Source organism: Achroia grisella, unplaced genomic scaffold, assembly GCF_030625045.1.
Source record: "Achroia grisella isolate CSIRO2021 unplaced genomic scaffold, CSIRO_AGI_Agris_v1 utg642, whole genome shotgun sequence".
Taxonomy (NCBI): Eukaryota; Metazoa; Arthropoda; class Insecta; order Lepidoptera; family Pyralidae; genus Achroia; species Achroia grisella.
Window position 1 is genome coordinate 2957247 of NW_026712979.1, and position 12552 is coordinate 2969798.

Here is a 12552-nt window from a genome sequence, read left to right on the forward strand (position 1 = left end):
TAGCCTTTGCCTGACAATAATCCTAAGACCAATGCATAAATTTCTAGTACATTTACACATAGATAGATTATTGTAGGTCCTGATTTGCTTTTCCACTTCTCCGATATTAAACTTCTAGGCAATTAACAAATTGATTCACGCCTAAGTACGGAAATCTTAATTTTTATGATCGAAAATTTTACGAAAATGCTAAGGTTAATAAAGCCATTGCTTGTACCATTACTGGGAGATATTTAGAAATCTTTTGCCACCCGTCTCGTGTCTCTGAGGATCTAATATGGCCGTGGGATATTTAACAATAGGATAATGAAACAATACATCATAATCAGTAAAGAAGGTACTCAGACACCTTAGTTTAGATATTTTTGATTTTTTAGATTTAGTTAACAATAGAAAATATGACTTAAGTATCAGCTCTGTAGATATTATACCGGCCTGTAAATCTAGCTCAGACGTTGTTTCAATAGTTGATATTGTAGTCGTAAATAAAGTTTGTTTTAATAAAGTTACTTAATATGAAAGGGAATGTAGAAAATGATCGAACAAAATATGAATGGAATGTGTCAAAGAGGAAAACATACATAAAAGAAGAGCAAGCAAAGATACAGCAGTTAAAGGACGATGTACTGGGGAGGCATATTTGGACTGCCATCTGTAGTCGCCCCCTATCGTTAGGTGAAGTTATAAAGACTAGCTGAGCCCAACAGAATTAGAATACTTCGAAAAAAAAAGACATACTACGTTTGAAGAGGACGATGTATTTTTAAAATAATAACATATAAACAAACCAATAATGATAATTCTAATTTAACTTTTATTGGACTTAAAATTAAATAAAATAGATCCATGACCCTTAACTGTATTATAATACTCATCGACCGTGGCCATTTTAGACCGTCTGATATTTAAAGATTGTACAAGTAGATCTAGCTAAATAACAAACTAACTACAATAACAGCTTATTATAACATTTTAACATATACATTACATTGTATCTCTCTTCGACATCAATTAACATGTATACTTGACGTAAAGTTTAGCTATTACTTATTTACTTTATTAGTAAGCTCTTTAAAGTTAAAAGTCGATTATAGGAGTGAATAAAAATAACCCTTAAATAACCCCTTCTCTGTCTGCCTTAATCTTTAGTATTAAAGATAATCAAGTACTTAGTGATAGATGAAGAGCATTTAAAATAAAAGATACCATAGACCTATTAATCAGATATTTTTTCCAGTGCTGTCTGTGGCACCTATTATTATAAATGCTCAATAAAAATATATAGCCGTAACCAAATAATGCTAATTTTAGTACAGTGCCATAGTTACAAATTGATAACGGGTTTAGAAGAATAATGAAACGAAAAATATAACTATTTGTCAACTTTCGTTGAATTCAGATAAATGTATTGATTTATCCCAATTCAATGACAAATATTTATTGCTGGTAACTGACAAACACATTACTACTTCGTTTCGGTTGAAAGTTAGGAATCTACCAAATAGTCAGGAATATTACCAAATAGCAAACGTACGACGCGCCGTACAGTGAAATATTACAAATTATATCCGAATAAACACAGAAGTGCTAGAGAATACTCATTTTTATTGAATAAAAAGTACGAAAGAAATCATGTTTTATTTTATTTGAAATCTAGTTTTAAAAACTAAATGTATAATACTATAATAATATATATGCTTATTAAAACCAATTAAATATCATAAAGATATATATACTCGCCAGCACTGTACCTACTATATTCATGCTAGCGTTATTTGGAAGTAAAAATGATTATATTATAAGAGCTATACTAGAAGAAAGATTCAGGCGAGCCATAGCAATTATCTAATCTTAACCTCCATCAAACTTACATGTGCGTTTGTGTAAGATATGTAAATATTTTCAAACAACAAAGATACATTGAGTACATATTATACTTATTTAGAATATATATAACTGAGTTGGAATTGTAGAATGTCCGTGAAATGATAGTTTTCGTCAGTGATATTTCCTATTTAATAATTTACTGAAATACTCGTATAAACTGTTTTTTCTTATATTGCTATGTATTTAAGGTACCAAATTTTTTATATCCTTTTTTGTTAAAATATGTTTTTCATTTCAAAGAACGTGTCAGTCTAACGGTTAAAATTTGTTTTTAATATAAATAAATAGGTTTTAACAAAAATTTTTAACTACATATATGATATGGAGTGTATCAGTTTGATATTGTGTTTTTGGATCAATCAATAAAATATGGTCAATCCTCTCTACCTCTACTGAGACTAAATCTGCGATGAAATTTAAAACCTTTCTTTTTCTCCTGTTTATCTTCTAGGGGTTTACTGTCAACAAGATTATCAGCACTCTTAGCAACTTGTACGCTTTTTCTTCTATTTTTCATTGACTTAACGAGTTTATAGAATTTGCCTTTTTTCTTAGTTGGGTCTTGGGTTAAATCTGGCAGTTCCTCTTCTACTTCTACGCTGAATTCTGATGATATGTCTCCAAGATCTTCAACGCTGTGGCTTTCAATTTCTCTTGTTGACGGCACTACTAGCTTATTTTTAGAGGTGTCCGGTTTCGGTTCCTCCGGAGGAGGCGGTGCGTCAGGGTCTATGCACTGAAAATAAAATTAAACATACACTTTCGACATGAAGCTTTACGTAACGCTAGAAAGAAAGCAATAGGGGCTATAATTTTGTTAAGTCTATTTCGAGGAAGAAAAGAGATGAAGATGAAGATGTAAGAATTTTAGAAGGCACTCAGAACGTGCTATCTTTGAAGACAAGCAGACGACATTGTAAAATATTCCTCGTATCTATATTCTAAGATTTTAACTATATTTTATTCATGATATAACATCCAAAAATCTTTATAGAATTTCACATATAGGTGTAATATTTTTTATAGATTATGATGGAATAATTGATCCGCCTGCACTACGCGCTATTTTAGCTAGGAGGCACTAGTGTAAGATTGTCTACAGAAGGCCCTAATTCAGGGGCGATTTTCAAGCAGTGGTGCGGAGCGATCAAGATCGCCTTTAATTTCCATGTCGCTGAAATCGTTTAGGGAAAGCCTACTATCTAGAGGTGTTTGTGATTGTGATCAGCATATGAAGCATATGAAGAAAGCCTTGAGGCATGAGGATGAAGTTGGATCAATAGCGTATCAATAAATATCTACAATTTATTGAGTTTAAAAAACAGCGCGGATTTTTTATGTCGAATTATATTTTTTTAAGTAATTAGGTATTACCAGTTAGGCATTCCACGCTCTTTGAATCGTTTACAAATAATACGATGAATAAATTTAGGTGAAATTGCGACGGAACTTTCTTTTGAAATTCCCAAACGATGAGTTCGAGAGTGTTTGAAAGTTTTCAAAGAATCCGTTACCCTGTTAATGTAATTGGATTTTGTGGAATATAAAGGGTTAGAAATGTTCAAGAAAAATCTTCTGCCTCGAGATAAGATGTTCATGCAAACATAAACAGGTTCTTGAAGAAAATGTCATGAATAATAAAGCTACACATATACAATACAACTTTATTGAGGTTGTATGTTTTTACAGTGGCTACCTTTGTCTCATCCATTTCAGCTGCCAAGCAGCTTGCTTCGTAAAGTGTATTTCTATTAAAAGGTATAGAGTCATTGAAGAAGACTAAGCTGACTCTGTTAACACATGTCTGTAGTATATCGTGTCATTTATATTGTTCAAGTATATAAGCGATGCCACTTATAGCTTATAAGTGAACCTTCAGTTTATTTGCCATTCCATTAAATAATAACTACGACTAACTCTTACCCATAACATTGTCCACTGTTACCAAAACCTAACTTGATAAATAGTTACCATGTCAATGTTTATTTCCGGAACAAAAAGTCATCAACTCATCAAAGTTATATCCAGTCAGTCTCTCTCCATACAAAATTATGGTTATTACACCAGGAGCATTTTACCCTTCAAGTTTTATATTCTCCTGACTAAAGCTTTTCTACATCCTTCTTAATGATGTCAAGCAATCCTGCTTGCCTCTAAGATATTACATAACATGACATGATTCTATATATTATGATCCCGCAATCATATATGATTGTCATCTTTTCTTGCAAAAATGTAGCGAGTCGCGCCTACCAGATAAGTAAGTCATATTTGTAACAAAATGGGCATCACGTAAGATATATGCAGAAAAACAACAGCTCAGAAAAATAAATTACTACCATTCATCTGTACCTACGCTAGAAAGATGACATCTGTATACATGTACATCATTTGGAATCGTAACTCCTAAATTTACCACCATGAATTACAAAACAAATTTCTATATTAAAATAGTAACGTAAAGTTTTTACGAGATTTTATAAATTGTTATCAAAGAGTTATAAAAATATTAATATTCTTTTGTATAACTTTGATTTCATTACAAAATTAAACATTTCTAAGGGGTATATTAAAAACAGTAGTTATCACTGCGTACATATAAAAAAACATCGTCTACTGGACTATCAACATAGCGCATACGCTTGAAGCTCGAAACTTGACTTTGGACTTAGGTAGGTAAGTATACGCGAAATTCCTGGGAATGGAATATAACTTAAACATATATTTAACAGTAAATGAGATTCCAACGCAAACGTAAACTTGTGTACATAACAAACAACATAATTGCTTTTCCCCAAACCTGTGAATGTAGGTCAAAATGTCTTCAAAAGTTAAAGGCAGTCTCCTAATACTGACTAACTAATTATAACAGTTGTTCAACTGTAAAATCTAAACTGTATAAGCTATTTAACTGTTTTTATAGTGTAATATTTTTAAATATGAATCAGAATGAATGAATGAAGTCATTTTTAGCCTCTTTGCTAAATTTTCTTGAATACTTTGGCTCGTTGTGTTATATTCAAGAGGTCCAGTCCAGAGCTGCAGACGGCTCCATTTCATCATTAAAGATTAACCGTTTGAGTGCCACGCCTTTTCATGAATGTGTGCACAAAAAAGCCAAAATTGATTTTAATGTCATTTATAAATTTTCCTGCAAAAAATCTGTATCTTGAACCATTGTCCAATTTTAATCATGTCTTCCCTGCGGAGCGCTAGATGCTAGTCTAGGAGCGCTATTGCGCTCTTAGGAACTCTACCAAGTAAATTAAAAAAAACATACGATCTAACACTAATAAAAAAGTTCTTACATCGGCTAATGAAATCCTATACGATGGCACTTGCTCAGGGTGCCTCCAGGGCTTATGGTAGGGTAGATCTGTCAGAGCCTTCCAACCAGGATATCGCCGTGCTGCAGCATGCAGTTGGTGAACAAGGCGTGGAGCCAGCTGCGCCGTCACCCTGCCAACATTTAAACCATCCACAGACTTAGATACCTAATATAGTATATATTTTTCTAATTGGAATGATAAACAAGATAACTTTAAAGCAAAGCTACTCGTAAAACATTGATTTCAAAAATATAGATGTCCATCAGAATTTTACAAACATTAAATTAATTAGAGAAGATATATTTGAAAATATAATGAGATGGTAGATATGTCCTAGAATGAAGACTGCGTAATGGCAAACGTAGCGTACCTACACTCCCCGCAGCTAAGTAGAGCGACGATAGAGCTAAAGATCGTACCCAGCTTTGCTATATCCAGCAGTTGATGATAATATAGCTATAAAATATATACCCTGAACATGAATAAATATACACATGGTAGTTGTAAACATGCGACATGTAAAAATAATTAGCATTGCCGCCGAGAGCGTGTCTGGAGCAATTAAGGTAGCACAAATTAGAACAATGTTCATATACAAAACTATTATATTTTATTACTCACTCTAGCCGTGTACATTATTTATAAATAACTAGCTATACGTCCCGGCTGCGAACGGGTTTGATAACAATGTAAACAACTGCAAAAGTGTAAGTAATTTTTGTATTCATACCATTTAATCATATTGTATTACTTTTCCATATCTTTTTTTAATATTTTCTTTTATACAGTCCTGACAACTGAACAATCAGAAAATAAACATGTCCAGGCATTATGCATTAATCACAATTGTTGATATGATAAATGATTGAGATTGTTTCTAGTTTTACAAAGTCTATATACCTCACTTTTTATTTGTTAAATCGCACCTTTACAATTGATTTTGAAGTTAGTGCAACTGAGCCGATGACGAATTCCGGTATAAAGAATAGGATATAGTATAATTAAAGGGTATGAAAGAAATACACATATTCATATTGTGATCTCGTCTGGATGTTTTCCAAGTATAATGTACGCATTTCCAAAGGAGAATGTATCGAAGTATTCTATCAGTAATATATACCATATTACTGACCATAACACAGATCTGCTTAGGTAATAGATAGAGCTGTGTGAATCATCCATGATTATTAAAATAATATTTAGGTAACGGTCTATATTTCATAAGAGAGATCGTCAGCTTGCTTCCCATTCAAATAACATTGAATAAACAACCGTTGAAAATAAATAGCTTAATTTCTTGCCATTTTATTTAACAGATTTTATCATTGCCATATTTAATACCATCTACGGAGACGCAGTTACATTTACACTTATACTTGATTTTTACAATTATATAATGCTTACATACAATGAAATAGGCGCGTCATAACATGCAGTGTATGATTTTGCATAGCAAAATAAACAAAAATAAGGATTACAGACTTCATAACAAACTTAATAACTACTACATCGTCACAATTTACAACATCGTATTATTTATCATGTAACATTCTCACCTGTTGACCAACCAAGCTGGTAATGCTCCACGAGGGTCTGATCTGGACACGTAGCCCAGCCAGCTCCCACTAGTGGTCCGTGTGCGCACAACGAAGCCAGTAAGAAGAGACAATGCCCTGTCAATGGGTAAAAGATTTCGTTTAATAAAAAATATTGTGTAATAATGTATTGTGAATTATTTGTCTTAATGTGGAGGTTATAGAAGAGTAAGCGAGAGCTAGTAGAAACTAAAACTTAAAAGTAAACCTTATTCAAATAATCTCAGTAATAACTATTTTAATATATATATATATTTGTGTAGGTACATCATAATTAATACGGTAAGCAAAATTTCGTACCCTCTTTTACAAAAAAATACGCGAACTATTGAGAATAATATTCGATATATGGCTAGTGTACATATAAAATCCCATCAAAAACATAAATGTGAAATGATAGCCGAGTTTAATATTATGATATATGGCTTGATTGTTGACTTCTACGACAAAAGAGATGAGATCTAAATGGGTGCCAAGTTCAATGGTCTGTCCTGAAATGTATTTATAACAATATAAAATATCATTTCTTCTTATAACTTAGGATAATATACTGTAGCCTAAGGTCTAACTTGGCCAGTTCTCATATACCAATTATTACTTTCGATTGCTAGTTACTATTAATATTAAAATAGGAACCGACAAGTAACATGTTTAGAACTTGCGAAGGCTACAGTATATTTCGTATATGAAAACTAGCCAAGTTAGACCTTAGGCTACAGTATATTATCCTAAGTTATAAGAAGAAATGATATTTTATATTGTTATAAATACATTTCAGGACAGACCATTGAACTTGGCACCCATTTAGATCTCATCTCTTTTGTCGTAGAAGTCAACAATCAAGGCATATATCATAATATTAAACTCGGCTATCATTTCACATTTATGTTTTTGATGGGATATCATTACTTTTTGTACATAAATTATACTAGGTACATATTTATAACTAAATTAATACCAAATTATTTTTGATAAATTACTGTATTTTCGTATATTTACGGGGTATAATTGTCTTTTTTTTGTGTTATTTTCTATATTTTCTTGTAACTTTTAAATGTTGAAGTCCAAAGCCAATTCAGTATCAGGAATTTTTGGGCAAATCGGGGCGGTATAACGTCCACAGATGGTTGTACTCTACAATAGAGCTCTCGTGACTTGGATCTAAACTGTTAAGACGTACCCCATCTAAGGTTTTAACTCTGGAGAGTCCAACGTAAACCTGCCCTTTATTAAATATGGAGGAGCCTATGTTGAGAAGAGGACTGCCAAAACTAAGGCCTTGTGATTTGTGGATAGTAATAGCATATGTTAAGCAAATACGGAATTGTTCTCTTTCAACATATACATTATTTAATATCTGAAACTTCGTATTGACACGTTATAGTTCGTAAAGACGATTATGTAACAAATTGACTGTTATCTATTGAATTCTCAAGAAAACAATTTGTTACCAATGAGTTCTCATTCTCGAGTTAACTATACATTCCTACTTATAACTATACTAAAATTGTTATTAATTTTTGGTTTAAACTATTGTCTATACCATACGTATTTACTAAGATAATGTAATAATAATATAACCACAAATATATAAGTATAATTTAAGAAAGCTATAAATTTCGTAGCATAAATCGCAACCTTATAGGTTAGATATCGAGAAACAAAACATTGAGACATATGAGGGCGGCTGCCATTCGCTCGGACAGGTTCGCGTCAACGTTTTATCGCACCGCTCCCACACGGCGCCGCCGCGGCGCCCTATACCGAAATGTCTATTATTTAATAATTATTTATAAAAATAATGATTTTACACTATCGATGTGCGCTAAATATTGAAATAATAATTAATACCAAATCTCAGTTAATAACATAATAAATACGAAATTCGACTATACTCCTAGTTATAAGTACGAGTATATTTTAGACAGAATCTAAATTATAGCAACTAGTGTTTATCGCTCAATGCAATATTTGAAGTTTGCTAGTTATCGACACTGATGTGAAGGGGTCAACGTAAATTGGTAATGATCGACGTTTTCATACAATATTACTTTCCGTCCAGTACAAGATGAAATTTTTCGCCAGGGATCAATGTCAATTGGTGTATATCGACGTTTTCATAGAATTTTAGTCTTCGTCCAGTATAAGTTGAAATATAATCAATTAAAGTGAAAAATTGTAGTAAAATGATAACAATTTACCAGTTTCAGATTTTTTCCTTTATATTCACCTAATTACCTATCTGCATGCCAAATTTGAACTTCCTAGGTCATCTGGAAGTGGGTTATAATTTTGATCTATAGTTGATCAGTGATAAAAATGACGATTTTTGGACATTAATATCTAAATAACCGTTTGAGATAGGTTTATGAAATTTGGAACACATATTTATCTCGCAAGTCTCAATATATGAACCAAATTTGACAGGTTTGTGTGATAGAGTTTTTGAGTTATGAGGGGGTCAAAAGTGGCTCCAAATGGTTCGTGTAAATATACACACGGTGCTGCAAGCCAGTTTACTTGATTTTTAATTGTGCTCTTTCTAACAAAACCTTTTCTTTTTTTCATCTATAATGTAGTGATTGTTTAAGGACTTTGTACATATATACTTATGTTGAAAGACAAAAATAGGTATAATGACATTTTAAACACTTATGCATATGAATACTGTTAATGTTTTATATATAAGTACATCATTTTAAGCCGAAAAGCGGAGTCTGAAGTCCTTGCTTTAAACATCGGTGAATCTATTGCTTTGTCTTCTTAAGTTATCTTGCCTGTGCTTTGTTCCCACGTAACAATACACACGATAGCGGTAGATAAACGATAAATTTCCAATAAACGTCTTAACCCTGAACTTGACTTATAACAAAAACGTAATGATTTTATGAAGAAAAAACCATGTTACAATTGATTCTCGTCGACAGAATTTTCTGGCCAAAATAGAAAAAACACATTTCTATTGTATCTGTGATATTACGTGATTTTCGTTTAACAAAACGATTAAGTTTTTGTATTAAATAATGTGGTTTAACTCTATATTGTGGTATTACATCTTTTTTCGTCTAGTCTATTTATATAATAATAATAATATACTTGCAAACAAATATTATTATTAGGTATATATAGGTAAAAATTACTTATATTTAATAATACATAATATACCTTCATGACTAATCCCTGATGGGGTAGTTAGAGTCATTGTTAACTGTTGTAGTCGTCAACGTAACACTGGACATGTTCACATTTCTATGTGTATATTTGATTCTTCCCTTGCAGAGAGCGATCATACCGCCACCTATCGGATCAATGTGATTTGTTATCAAACTTTCCAACGCCAAAGTGTTAGTCAGAAATATAAATGAACAAATATTTTTTGTGTCGGCCAGATTCGAACTGACATTTATAACAAGATCTTTGGCGTTAAGTCTAGTTGTAAATCACTAGGCCATGAGCCGCTCGTTTTTTTTCATCTGATCTGTTTTGGTTAGATAATAGCTAATTACTTACTGACATCAATAATGATAGCGGTGACACTTGTAATAAATCTAAGAGATTTAATTAATCTACTTCAAAAATCTCAACAACAACCACGATGGTCAAAGGGTTTAGCACAACGCTTTTTCGTCCGATAGTCGCGTGTTCAATTTCTAGCATAAGACACATTTGTATTCATGACTACGATTGTTTGTATTGGTCTGGGTGCTTTTTATGTATGTTTTGTATGTATTGACAAAAAATGTATTCAATTATTTCTATCAGTTATCTAGGACCTATATAACAAGCACTGCTTAGCTTGGGACTAGACTAGTCTATAATAGACCTACATAAATAAAGATATTTTTATTTGATTTTGAGAATCCACTGTACCCTGTAATTTCACTGCTATAATTCAGCCTTCAATCGAAATACATCTCATAAAGTCATACATCATATTTATTAGGTTACTGTAGGCGACGCACTACGTTATCAAAATATTGTATATCTTTTATTTTTAATTAGTTAATTTTATTATTATATGTACGTATATATACATAAATATACACGATACGTCGTTCTTTGTCATTTTTTAATAAATACATATGAGGGTGCGCAGAATGTAATTAATATATTTATATTAAACGTAGAAAACGGGTAGATTTCTACCCGTTTTCTACACAATATTGTAGTCGGATTCAGACGATCGCGGTGACGCTCGGTGTCACATATAAAATAAGTGCGTGCTCTCAGTTTGTGAAAATAAGTCGGTGTTTTAGTTCCATCCTTTACAGTTACCATATACTTGTACACAGGGAGAAGGGGATAGTTAGTGATGTGGATTGTTGACTCCATTGCTAGCAATGTACCATGTCAAGTGGTCCTGGAAATCATCGTGGTAAATTGCCATTTCCAACTGATCTAACTACAGTCTCATTTTATCATCCTCCGCTGCTGCCCCTCCAGCGTAAACGGTTAACTGCCTGCGTTAACGGTTGCCTGCCTGGAATGAACCTACATCATTCCATTATCATATATAAAAAATGCCATTCACATATCAATACATACTACACAACTATTGCCTTCAAGGCCTCTACAGGTTATACATAATAGGTAAATAAAATATTTTTTTTCTCATACAAATTTTTATGTTGATATAATTTTATTGATACATGTAAACAATCTTAGAACGTGAAGTTCAGACGTTATAATATACATTTATTGTTCACAGAAAACGAATTATTGCAGCGATTACAATAGTATTATACAAACCAACAAATAGAATAGTTTCACAGCCAAGCACACATTTAGAATAAATTTATATATATCTAGAGACGTTCCTTACGTGTATGTTATTTTGGTAGAAAAACACGATTTATTATTTTGGAAACATTTTTGGGGCTTAGTGTACTAAATTACAATCATCCTCAATATATGAGACTCATCAATTGATGTCCAATTACAACCTTAAAAATCGTATTTAGCATTATGTACAAAGCATCTCAGTAATAAATAAATAAATATAGGACAATAGTCTAGCATTTTGAAAATTATAAAAACTTTAAATAGTATTAGGCAGTTGATATACGGTCGGTAAGCCGCAAAAGATACCAAAACGGAGTTCATTCGTTACGTTAGTCGCATTCAGGCATCCTGACGACTAACCGACAGTATACCAACCGTCGTAAAGTCCAACCGACTAGATATTACGACTGGACCAAAATTGTATATATAAAAAAAATACTACTGATTAATGTAGTTTCTATTATGGTTACAGTTTCAACTAATTTATTATCGAAACCGAAAAGAACAGAAACGTTTAAAGTAGGCTCACAATATTACTCGTACCGACGACGCTCAACAATTTGGATCGGACATTATTAATAATCGTATCGCTTGACTGTGGAATCTACAGAATTTTCGACTAAATTTATATAGATATTTCGGAACTTTGCAAGAGAGAGATTAACTACATTCTTAAGGCTACATACAACAATTTTGCTAACAACTTTTCCATAACTACTTATACTTTAAAAACTTCAAGTTTATAGTTTTAATAACAGTACCTACTTAACAATGGTAAAATAGGTATTAGACTTATAGAAAGAATACTGCATTCAACGCTTTGAAATAGATAAAGTGCAGGCATAACACAAAAAATAAGTTCTATTATTGTTTAACTTCTTTTATTATAACTTTTCGATCTTCCGAATTTAATTTAACTGAATTAATTTCTCGATAATTAAGAATAATATGAAATATCT

General features: G+C 32.0%; 1 protein-coding gene across 1 annotated transcript; it reads right to left on the reverse strand.

The window, feature by feature from the left end:
• Positions 1 to 1810: 1810 nt before the first annotated feature.
• On the reverse strand, positions 1811 to 7996 carry LOC131849536 (uncharacterized). The gene is made up of 4 exons (XM_059199623.1): positions 7992 to 7996; positions 6773 to 6889; positions 5196 to 5346; positions 1811 to 2623 (listed from the first exon to the last, which is right to left on the reverse strand). The coding sequence occupies exons 1-4, from the start codon at positions 7994 to 7996 to the stop codon at positions 2261 to 2263; spliced, it is 636 nt and encodes a 211-aa protein (XP_059055606.1). The 3' UTR covers positions 1811 to 2260.
• Between the last annotated feature and the right edge of the window lie 4556 nt (positions 7997 to 12552).

What these genes read in the sequence shown, in the direction of transcription:
- LOC131849536 (XM_059199623.1), bottom strand. An exon ending in CCAGCTTGGTTGGTCAACAG is followed by an intron (nt 5,347 to 6,772) that starts GTGAGAATGTTA and finishes AAATGTTGGCAG; the next exon opens with GGTGACGGCGCAGCTGGCTC. An exon ending in ATAGGATTTCATTAGCCGAT is followed by an intron (nt 2,624 to 5,195) that starts GTAAGAACTTTT and finishes TTTTATTTTCAG; the next exon opens with TGCATAGACCCTGACGCACC.